Source organism: Rhagoletis pomonella, unplaced genomic scaffold (assembly GCF_013731165.1).
Source record: "Rhagoletis pomonella isolate Grant_MI unplaced genomic scaffold, Rhpom_1.0 Rhpom_scaffold_00006, whole genome shotgun sequence".
Taxonomy (NCBI): Eukaryota; Metazoa; Arthropoda; class Insecta; order Diptera; family Tephritidae; genus Rhagoletis; species Rhagoletis pomonella.
The window spans coordinates 43,742,437-43,755,167 of NW_023458560.1; the positions used below are offsets into that span (position 1 = coordinate 43,742,437).

General features: G+C 36.1%; 1 protein-coding gene across 6 annotated transcripts in view; it reads right to left on the reverse strand.

Moving 5' to 3' along the window:
- Positions 1 to 11,148: 11,148 nt before the first annotated feature.
- LOC118740771 (dnaJ protein homolog 1) overlaps positions 11,149 to 12,731 on the reverse strand; it is a 71,123-nt gene continuing 69,540 nt past the window's right edge. For all 6 annotated transcript variants that reach the window (XM_036472439.1, XM_036472441.1, XM_036472442.1 and 3 more), the window contains one exon: positions 11,149 to 11,401. In XM_036472439.1, coding sequence (XP_036328332.1) covers positions 11,174 to 11,401 — 228 coding nt within the window. In that variant the 3' untranslated portion in view covers positions 11,149 to 11,173. The remainder of the gene's footprint in view (positions 11,402 to 12,731) is intronic.

Below are 12,731 nucleotides of genomic sequence, written 5' to 3' on the forward strand. Positions count from 1 at the left end.
ATTGGATCCGCCATTTTGAATTTTCGAAAATTGATTTCAGTTTTATAATCAGCGGCTCAAAAATCCTTAGAATATCAAATTCAATTTGACAATTTATTTAAAAATTTATCCGTGAGATCCCGCATTTGAAACTGTTTAAGAATTGTTTTCATATGGGTTCTGAAGGTTTCTTTTTCCCCATAGAAACTGAAAATGATTTGATCTCCAAAAGTGGCAAAATACGGATACTTTTTTGTCTCTATTTTCCGAAAATGTTTGATTTTGTCAAGGATACAAAATCGTGTTTGACGTATAACAACGTCCTGGACCGGTTGGAATCGAATTTAAAAAATCTTTCACTGTCGTAAATTTTTTAGCAACAACTCTTTTATTCCTTCCCACTGTAGAAACTCCTCCGCCTTCGATAAACTGCAACGAATTATGCGCTCCGAAGCGCGTTCTTCTTCTTCCTTCGCAATTTAATACTCATCTTCTTGCAAAAACTCACGGACAACTAACAACTTCTGCTACTGGCTTTCATTGATGCAACTGCTTTTCATATTCGCAGTTCGTCTCTTTGTATATCTGTCTGTCGTCTGTCTACTTGGCTGTCTGCTTGTTGTTTATTTGGCGTTCATATAAGCACACCAATCCAAGCAGTTCATCCAATTTATCCCAACACTGTACGATAAACTCATACGCTACGTTCATCTTCATGTCCATCACAAAACATTGGATAAACATTTCACATTAATTCTCGGCGAGAACAGTAACCACAAAGCATGCAACGCTTCACCTACTCCACACACTTAAGTACACACAATATTTATGTATGTACATAGATACATATGTGAAAGACTGCTAGGGGCCAGCACTCCTGCTTCGAATTCTGCATGCACTTGCCTAGTTCATATGTTGTTTTTGTAGAAATAACATGATTCAACGGTGCTGAGCCTTCTCATAGATCTTCGTCACAGTTGCTTGAAGCAACCAACGTCCACTTTTCTCCAACAAAGCTGCTAGTAGTTTCTTGCAGCGTTTTCCCCCACCAACTGCTTTTTTTATTTCCTCATTTTAACTATTCCTTTTTTTTTCTTTTCCTTCCCTTTCTCTGTTTACTTTCTTCGTACACCCCCCGCTGCAGCAACAGCAACATTTCGTGGTTTCGTGCGCCCCAAGCATTTTTGCTTCCACACTCCAAGATGAGCAGCACGTCGAGACGTGCTCGCCAGCAAATCCAGTCAATAAATTGTGCCACAAATGCGGTTAGCCGATACTGAAATCGATGCCGCCACCGACGCTACTGTTGCTGCTGCTGCTGCTGTGGCACGTTACGGTGCTGACCACAATTTAAGTGGATGTAGGTTTACCGAGCATTGGATGGATGCAGGGTGATGCGAAGTGTGGGCAGTCGTGTACTGGCAGCCCAACATATTGGCATGCGACTAGCTGATTGTTCGCCAATGTCTGCCGCTCGCTCGAAAACAGTCGAAGATTAATTTGGTGGATTTTTCATTTTTCAATATCGATTACGAATGGTGAATGATGTTGTGAAAGTTACTCGCAATGCACTTTGATGGGAGGTGAGGTGAGGAAAGGATGGGTGCCAAAGTGGCACATACAATTTTAGGGGAAAAAAATAAAAATTTAGAAAATCCAGACAAATTGAAAAATTGAAACTGATAGCGAGGGACCAAAAATATGTACTCATGTATAAGAGCGCAGCTGTGTTTATAAATCAAATTAAAATGCTGCGTGGTTTTCATTACCAGCTGTGTGGGGTGCTTTTTAACTAAAGTTCCACAAAAATTCTGCCATAAATGGTCTCAACACTGCCTGAGGAAAGAGGTTAGTAACTGACAGCGTGCCGATGCCAGGCTTACTATCGCAAGGCAGCTATGAGGTGGTGGACAAATTCCTAAAAAAAATCTTTGTACTAAGATATTATCAGGAACAAAAGCATGGCGGAGCCGGAGAAAGATTCACTACTCTGTTCACACACCTAGTCCAAGGAAGTATCTTAACACCTCACTCAAGATCAACCTACTTGAATTACGCACTTTATTTATTCCCGTTGAGCAGAGGCCGTAGCGAATCTCGGAGGAACCAACCAGGAAGATGACAGACAGACATCGTTAGATCTAGCATCTGCCGAAAGGACAGCTGAAATCCAGAAGAGATTCGAATACATCACCGGTGCCCAAAAGCGCCATATGCGAGCTTTAATTGAGAACTATATTGAACCTAACAAAGTGAAGGAGCTGGAGAGAGAGCCTTACAGGAAGGTCAACAAGCTAAGGGCCAACAAAGCATTCACTGGTCGGGAGCCTATATAACTTGAGACCGACTCCTTGTGAATGCCGTTCAAGGCCTGTGGATATGTTGTTGGGTTTAGAGGTTGCTCTATGAACCTCTGGACTTCGTTGGTCAGTTCGCGTAGATGTCTCCTGACGTGCCTTGGCAAGGGCTCCTCTGGAAACAAGTGTCTGCTTGGGTGCCCACGTCGGTGACTCCCTACTAAGAATTGCTTGCCGAGCATGGTGTTATGCTCCCTAACGGGGAGCATTTGCGCCTCGTCATGTAGGAGACATCCCGTCGCTGTCCGGAGTGCCGGGTTTTGGCTTGTCTGCAGCTTCATCCACTGCGTCCTACTAGCGCTGGCGACCACACGGGCGCTGCGTAATTTAGAACCGGCCGGCCAATTATTTTGTATGTTGCCAGCAACGTTTCTTTGTCCTTGCCCTAGGTGCTGCCGGCTAGCTACTTGAGAACCTTGTTTTGGCTCTGTATTTTATTGACAATTTCGGTAGTGTGCGATGAGAAAGAGGGCAGACTGTCGAAATTAACTCCGAGGATTTTCGGGTTTTTCACCATCGAAATTGGCTCGCCATCAACGTGAATACCCAGCTGCAGTCTGACATCCTTCGTCCAGGTGGTGAGAAGGGTCGCCGAGAATTTTGTAGAGGAGAGGGTTAGGCTCCGGGCAGTGAATAAGCGAGAAATTTCTGAAAAGTAAACGTTTACTTTCGAACACAAGTCATCAATTCCATTCCGTGACGCCATTATCGAAGAGTCGTCACTTTGAGCTTTGATATGTAAAAATTAAACAGCAGCGGGGAAAGGACACCACCCTTCGGGACGCCCTGTTTAGTTTTCCTCGGTTTTCTGGTTTTGTCTCTGAATATGACTAACTACCATTTGAGTCCCTGTTGGAGAGGGAAATCCCCTATCACTTCTAATAGCGTGGAGTGACTGACGGTATCAAATGCCTTTCGAAATATACAACGCTACTAGAACTGTTCTCTCGTAGGGGCGCTTTCGGTTAAGGCCACGTGTTATCTGAGTATTTATGGCGTTAAATGCTTTTGTTGTGCTGTGCACTTTGCGGAACCCATGCTGATACTTCGCTGGGGTCAAGTGGTTTGTGTAGTGCGGGAGTTGGAGGGATTCTAGTGTCTTCGCTGAGAAAGGAGAGTTAACGGACGATACGATTATCCTTTGTTGGCAGGTTTTCCCAGTTTGAGCAGTGGGACCACTCTCCCCATTTTCGAGATATCTGGAATTATGAAAGTGGTCATTGACAGTTTAAGGACCTTGGTGAGGTAATCCTCTCCCGCAAGACCCAATTTTTTCAGCATCAGCACGCAAATTCCGAAAGGTCCCATAGCTTTGGAGGCTATCGCCTTCCCAATGGCTAGCTGAACCTCACCGCTGTTGAAAACCAGAGACACATTTGGTGTTGACGGTGTGTGCAGCCTTCTGGTTACTCGACGTTTGGCTTTGTCTGCCGAAGGATGAAGCGTGAATTGTTGGCTAAAGTATCGCGTGCATCGCTCCGAATCCCACAAGTAGATAGGGTTCTACGCTCTCAATTTCTTGCTCGTTCCGGCAGGTTCGGCGGAAATCATTGGCCGGCAGGCACATTCTGCCAGCATGCCTTCCCATCAAACAGTGACCTGTTACAATTCCTGTCACTTGCCTAAGAATGATAAGAAACGGATTCTTTGCAACAAAGTCGAACACAAACGGTTTTATTTGATATTTCATAGTATTAAACATTCATAAGAAAAATGGAAACGTCTTGAATAAAAGATATGCGATTTGAAATGTGGCAATGCAAACGTGTATACCTGATTCTAAAACAAAATAAATGACCTTTAGAGCTAGCATAAAACAAGTCAAATTTTTGCCCAATAAACAAACCGGTAGGCAGGCATTTTTTCTGTTAGCTTAAAAATTTACTTAGTTTATTACATAAATCATTTACAATCTTCAACTGACAATTCGTCGTCTAAGATGATTGATAAGATTTCTTGCGCGCCGAGTGAACATGAAAAATATAAAAATAAATTGTATAAAAACTCAGGATGAGCTTACTCCAAATTTTGCACATGAAACTGAATAATGTAGCGAAAAAATTCATTAAATTTCAAACAGCAGCTATAATAGATAGCATAATTCATATAACAAAAAAAAAAAAAACAAGCAGATACAAGCACAGTCGCATTACAGAGGGTTTAGACGCTCAACTCAGTGAGTGCACGCATTTGTATTCCTATTTAAAAGCTCATTAGGTATGTATGTATGTATGCATGTAAGTAGGTAAGACTGCATAAGTCGAAATTTCATGCAACTAACTAACACTGTCATTACTTACATTGCTACCAAACTTCATTTACACACCCGAATTTCTTCGAGTGCTCTCTTCAGGCATGTCTTTTTGCTGCTCCACTAGAATTCCAGCAGCGCATTTGCACTACCTTAGCTACTTGTCTATGTACATACATTGGTTTTCGGCACATCTTCAGGGTTCGCATGTCCAATTTCATAGAAGCTTATCTTGAGTACGTGGATGATTTCTACACTTCCTTAACATGTTTGTATGTACATTAGGGGGGGTCGAAAATTGCATGTGGAAAAAAGTAAAGTCCGAATTTTAATGCCCTCAACCCCTAGGAAAAAATAGCCGTGTTTTTTTTGCAATCAAAGTTTTCCGATCGAAAAATTGTTTTTTTTCATATAAAATACATGAAAAACTTTGAGCACTTTGAGCGACCATTAAAATTTTTTTTATTTCTAGATAAAAAAAACACAGGTATTTGTATCTCGGAATGGAACAATCCAAGGGAGAGAGAGCATTAAAATTCCGACTTTACTTTTTTTACTACCCTTATGGAGATACATACATACATACACATGTATTTTAGATGCTTAAATGTTGGCGTGGTATAAGTTGTTTATACATATAAATAACCATATACGGCAGTGGTGTCCATCCGAGTTCTCACCGAAGGCTACTTTAAAACCATTGCTATGCTTTGCGGGCACCGGCTAAATTAACTTCAATCTTAATTGATCCCTATAAAGAACCTTTATTTATTAATGAAATTTATACAGCTAGCTTAAATAAAGGAATGCACATAAATAAAGAACATTCGTTGTATTGTGACAACAACAATTTCCTCTTAATTGATAAATCAATGTTTCCATTATGATTGATAAATCGATTTCCTGGAAAAAATAGCACTGCTTCCATAGAGAACATTTCGTCACCTAAAATGCAAAAATCTGTAATTGTTGTAGTGCATTGTTACACTGTTACATTCATTCATTCATTTCATTGAATTAAAAGTCACCGCATCGTTTGACATAAAAAAGACTGAAGAAATTTGAACTTCGGAAAGGTAATATTATTTTCACTACGTTTGTACATATAAATCTACATAGACACATTTGTACATACGTATGAATGTACATATATTCATTGCGAAGGCGCATTAGGATGCTTTACCAAGCAAATTTAAGAGTCAAAATCGTGGAGGTGGAGAATTTTAGTTGGAAAGATTTTTTTGTTCAAAATTGCAGTCAATTTACAATTCTATCTCATTCTCCGATTAATATAATAGACACTCAACGACACATTTAATCGGTTCAGTTAAATGCATTTTTATTTAAATTGTATTTCATCGAAAAAAAGCTACATATTTGAAAGAGAGACCGCATATTTCCTTAGAATTTTTCGCGCTTGAATATCGCTTACTGTTAGTCAGAACTGAAATGGAAAAATGAAATAAAACTATTTAAATTAGGTATGGCTTTCATTAAACAAGAAGAAAAAATTCGTATGGCGAATCTGTAGATATTTTAAATAAACGGATAACTTATAAATTTAGTCTGTCCCATCTTCCGCGTACATACATATGTAACTACATTTCTGCTTAAGTGTATGAACGCGTAGGCTTTAAACGCGAAAAACATACGAATACCGAAAAAGAATCTTCGAAGGGAACTTGATTGTATGTATTTAAGAGCAATATTGATCGGGGATCCAGTGACATCACTGAAAATTGCAGAGCTGATGTATTGGCTAGGCTGGACACCTCGAGGCCATCACTTCGGACGGGGAAAGCATAGGAGTTACTTTGGCAACCTGCGGCCTAATCCTGGACAGGTGTTGCAAGGTTTTCCTGGCCGGCTGTTGAAGCGCCTGGCCTCTACAGGTGTACTGACCGGACATTGTCCTTTAGGAACACACGCTGTGCGACTTAATATCGTGATGGATCTCTACTGCCGCAGCTGTTTGGCAGACGAGGTGGAATTATCTCAGCACTTCCTTCTCAGCTGCCCTGCATTCGATTAACAGTGAATCTTAAGATGCACTTGTATAAATATTCTAGGTAAACACCCCGGCTTATTCAATATTCAAAAAAATACATTTTTGAAAAAACCGCCTAAAAGTTTTGGAAAAGCCCGGAAGAACCAATCCAATCACCCCATCCCTTACTCTCAAAAATGCTTGCGATTTTTTTTTTTAGTAAGCGCTCAATTTGCTCAGCAGAACTAAAAAGGTGATTGGTTTTGCAAATAAAATTTTATCACTGACTTGGAAGGCATTATTTCAAATTCAAATTTTTCAAAATTGTGAAAGTTGAAATATGAATTTGCAATTTTTTACGATTTGTGATACTCTCAGTAGCAAGAATGAAATAACAAAGAAGCAAATTAAGAAACTCAAATCTTTCAGGTTTTTAATTTAAATTAATATACATACATACATATGTACATAATTTGGCGGCATTGTTTTCAATAGGCACTGTATGAATGTATTTTACAACTTACTGACATTTTTTTAATAAAATCAAAAATCAAAATGTGTCCTCTTTGGACCGCTCGTTGCAAAGGGTTAAGATATTTATTATTATTATTTTTTTTTTTTGCAAAATATGGGAAACCATATGCCATTCAACAAAAAAATCATTTTTTTTTTTTTAATACCATATACTTGTTTGGAGATAACTAGTTTTTGCCAAAGAAAATGTCAAATATCCCACAGTGCAATGCATTTACATGGCGTATGAGCGACTTTTCAAAGACTTTAATTTTTGTTTGCAATGTGCTTGTTTGTTGTTGTCTCTAGCAGCCATACAATCAAGCAATAATACATTTTTGGCGTTCCTATTATTTTACCACGACTGTATTTAAACACAAGTATCTTACTGCGGCTGTTGCATACTTTTAGGCGTATTACTGAAACAACAAATTTCATTATACCCGCGCAACTCATTGGGCCGTATGCATAAAACCTAAATGCTTTTTCTTCAAAAGTTTCAAAAAAATTACTAAAATGTATGTACGTATATATCGCTCATTTATTTCAATAGTGTCATAACTCAAAAAAGTAAATCTCGAGAAAAGCGGCTTTAAAGTATCAACTTCACATATCAATTGCTGAGTGTATGATCGACCTATCTCGGCAACCAGTTAGAAAACGCCCTATCTCGGAAAACTTCAAAAACGCCCTATTTCAGAATTTGGTTGAAGAACTCAAAATTTGTATTTTATGGATTATGACAATATTAAAGTAAATAAGCGATATGTGTATTTCTTTACAATAAAAACTACAAATTAAAACAAAATAATTAAAAAGAAATAAAATAACAAAATTAAATCAGCAAAAATAGATAAAAAATTTCGAAAATTTAAAGAAATTACAAAAAAAAAAATATTTTTAAAACAGTCATCTAAAAAATAAAGAAAATTAAGTTAACAAAACTTTCCTTTTAAAACAATAATATCTGGAAATTAGAAGAAAATTAAATTTAAAAAAAGGAAGTTAAATAAAAATAAAAAATAAGTTCCTAAAAATTACACAAATTAAATTCTAAAAATATTTTTTTATTTTTTAATAAAAAATCTAAAAATGAAAGGAAAATTAAATTAAAACCATAATAAATTTAAGAAAGATAAAGTATGTTCCTAACAATTTAGTGAAATTTAGAAAAATTATTCTCTTTTGAAAACATAAAATCTAAAAATAGAAAGAAATTTAAGCTAAAAAGAAAGAAATGTCAAGTAAAATAAAAGAAAAAAATACGTTTCTAAAATTTTTATGAAAATAAAAAAAAATATTTTACTTTTTAAAACATTAAAATCTAAAAATTAAGAATAGGAACAAAAATTAAAAAAATGCTTTCCTAAAAGTTAAATGAAATTTCTTTCATTATGAAACAATAAAATCTAATTCATTTTCTACTTACTCGTTGACGCCACCTCAAGTTTACTCTATCTACCTAAATTACTCACGTTAACTTGATTAGAAAATCTTCAAACACAACTTAAAATTAGGTCCAGCATTCTTTCAAAAATGTTGTAACACATCGTAAACGAGCCCAAGGCTCATTCCAGACACGCACTGGTTTAAATAATCAGGCACAAAGTCAAAGGCTCAAAAAATATTAGAGTATCGAAATCCAGAGTCAGTTTTCTCTACGCCTGAACTATTTAAGCACGTACTGTAGCGATTTTACCTGCAATGTCAACAGTGCTGTAGTTTCTCTAGGTAATTTAATCAAACGAGGGCGTCATAAACATTAAAAGGCTTAAATATGTATGCCATAATAAAGTAAGGAAGTTGGCTGCCTAGCGATACGAATTGTGTTATGACAACTGATACCTATGCACCACTCTCCATGCAAAAAAATCATCCTTTTCCCATCAGAATTATAAAACATATCACATTAGAAAAGTTGAAGCTCAAAAAGTCTGCATAAAAAATTTAACAATTTTATCAACGGAATCAAAATAATCTGGAGTTATTTTAAGACCTGTCTAGCTCACGTAAATCTTAATATTTTTCCGAAATACATATACATTCTATCAGAAGTTTTAAAATACATATATATGTATAGTAAATAGAATAACCCCATTAGAAAAATCCTCACAGCCACGGGTTGTGGTCCGGGCTTGATACGCGCCACGGAAAATTCGGCACAAAAGAAACGGACCTTGTTGGAAGCTTCTCTAACTTCTTAGGCAACTAAGACAAACGAGTGCGAATAATCAGCAGCAGATCTGAGCTCCATACTGCAATATGAGCATGGGTCATTCCATGTTGAATTGACCAATGGTTGGAATGGATAATTTCTGATTTGGATGAATTTTGGTCAGAACTTTTGTTTTATCATGTAACGAAGTTCTGCCAAAGGGAAACAATAAAAAATTTTAAAAGTTCACAATTTCACGGAGTTGTTTTTTTAAATCTCACAAATTCTGGTTCTGATATTTGGGACTATATAAAAAAAAAAAAATATTTTTAAAATTTAAAATAAAAAAATTCAGAATTTTTAAATCTAAAAAATCGTAAAAGCAAAAACTTGTTTCAATTTTTAGTTAAGTTTTTTATTTAAAAGATACCTCTAATTTCACGAAAGCAATTTAAGTGAAAAATTATTTTAATTTTTTGAAATTTATATGGAAATTGACAGAAAATAAAAAATTATTTTTCATTCAAATTTCTGATGAAATCGGCTGTTACTGATCTTAAAAAATCCTGAAAATTTTCAAGGTTTTTATTTTTAAAGGTACTAACTTGTGAACTTTGAATTTATTGCAAGCTCTAAATAAAAAATGAATTTAAATAATTTAGCAGAATATTATTTACTTTGCAAAAAAAATTCAAAATTCAAAACTTCATATCTTTAATAAAAGTTTATTGAAAATTTCAGGATCTTTTAACATCAATGGAGAATTGTATAAAAAAATTTGCCAAAAATGTTTATGAAATTTTGCTTTTACGATTTTGTTTAATTTCAAAATTCAATAATTTTTTTTCGAATTCCTTTTTAAATATAATTTTTTTATAACCTTAAATATCACCCTTAAATCGATACCACAACCACTTTTGTAGCTATAATAGTTTTTGAGATATTCAAAAACGTAGCTGGCAAAATCCCGGAAATTTTGAATTTTGCATAACTTTTTAGAACAAAAAAAAAATAATGATAATTTGTTTCCTTCGGCAAAACTTCGTTGCTTGATAAAACAAAATTTCTGACCAGAATTCATACAAATAAAAATTGGTCGATGCCAACCACTGGTCGATTTGCCATGGATTGGCCCATATAAGCTGCCATTTCCGTAAAGAATTTCTGTTAAAATCCTTTATATTTGCTAACTTCCTAACTAATGATAACTGTACGCCCCAAACTCATCCATTTCCGTAAAGGTTGTTGAATAAAATATTCAATTCAATTTAGTGTTTTTCAAAATAATTTAATGTTATTTCAAAAAAATAAAAATTTAAATACAATAGAAGACTTAGAGACGCATCATTTAATGTAATTTTAGTTGCTTTACACAAAAGTATATATTTTTTTAATTTTAATTAAATAAAGTCTAGAAAATAAAAGTAATTTGTCACAAACAAACAAAAAAAAATATATAGAGAGTGAAGAAAGAGTGTTTTGATGGATTGATAAAACGAGAGCGCAGGGCAGATGAAGAGAGAGCGAGAGAGTTAGGCTAAAGAGCAATCGCGAGCTTAAACTGGGTTGAGCTCTGGATGGATAATTGGCATACTGCGTTGCGCAAATATTACGAAATAGCAGATTTTTAGAGCTTGAATGAAAATTTCTCTCGAAATTTTTTAAAGAACTTAAAAGTAATTCTCTCTTTTTTTCGGCCTATTTAGGTTTTTTTTTTGTTGTTTTAAGGCACTTCAAATTTCGTTTGCATTGTATTGTTGTATCTGTTGCAGTATTTTGTGTCGATGTATGCGGTTATTGTTGCTTTAATTGCTGGTTGTTCTTCTCTCTACACTCTCCACCTGCTACCGCATTAGCTGCCACTGCAACTACATACTATTGTTTTGTTGTTATTTTTTTACTTTTGCTTTTGCTTTTGCTTCTTTCTCTCATCATAACATATCCCTGAGCAATTCCTTTTGCGCGGCAGTCAACTTTTCCGGGAATTGTATATCGAATGCCACCAATAGATCGCCTTTTCGCGATGTATCCTTGGGGAAGGGCAAACCATAGCCTTGTATACGCTTCACCGTATTCGGTTTGATAATCTCTTGCATGGTGCTGATACGCAACTTATCGCCGGACATTGTAGGAACTTGGAAGACTACGCCGCAGAGCGCCTGTAAGGAGAGAAGAAAAAAGAGAAAAATTTAAAAATTAGAAAATGAAAATTAAATGTGCGCTAAAATAGACAAACAATTTATGTTAACGTATGAAGTATACAAGTAAAGTAAAGAAAAAAAAGCTAGCAAAAACAAAGGCGAAAAAACTCCAAAAATGTATACTGTCGCCTTTGTTGGGCATTTGAGACCAATATATGCATTCGCCATGGAAGAGATTTTAAATATCGCTCAATCACATCGCCAACTAATCTAGCCACACAAATAAACAATTCAATTTCCTTTCAATTTTTCCGCCCACATCAGTCATTCGAAACACACACTCGCGCCATTAGCCGAACCTTTTCCTTCTTTCTGCGTTCGCTGTCTGGCTTCGTCACAGCGCCAATTCAACAAATTATCAATCTTCTTTGCTTTTCTACTAAATACGCATACAAAACTGTTTATTCTGATGGTTACAATTGGAATCGTCTAAAGGATGACAGACAATATGTTTACAGCTAAGTAAAAGCTCCTTGCATGCATACTTGTGTGGGTGTGTGAGTATACTTTTCATTTATATCATAATGCGACATCTAAATCCTTTTTTTATATGTACTTAATCGTGCTTAAACATGTTGTTGACAACTTGTTTGCCTTACACATACAAAAACCACTACGATTTTTTCTAGCTTACTTAAAGCACTCCATCTCCCAACTACACACTTGGACGGACGGAGTAATTTGAACTCGTCTCACTTTCACTTTTGCTGTTAAAACATTTGTTGATTCTATTTTTATTGATAGTTTTTCGCATGTTTATTTTCCTACATACATACATACAAACATACATACAAACCTAGAAAATAATGCCCAAAACCCCAGCTGGAACTTTGAGCTGAAGGTTTGTGTATTTGGCTAGGCCGAGATCAAGGAAACCCTCTACGGAGGAGGTGTTTCAATTTTACATAATGAAGTGGCAGGAAGATGTATAGAGAACGAAAGTATAGTAAAACTGCTTGGTGGCCTCGGCAACTCTCAGCGCTTAGATTGTCTCAGAAATTAGTGCTCAAGCTCTCCAAAAATGCCAAATGCTCAGAATTCCGTGATGAGCACTCAGCTTGGATAACAAAGTACATTACCTTCTTTGCCCACCTATCCCTACAGCTGAAATGTTTCACCAAACCTTAGCTAAAGGAACTGCAGGACTCAGACAAGCAATTAGGACACCGAAAGGTATCTGCCCGTTAATCGTACAGTTTACGACGAGGAGAGGGCAGTCACCCTGCTATCTGCCCGCTTTCTGGAAAAGTCGACTGAGTTCCGAGAGTACAGAGCTTCTCCATGAGAC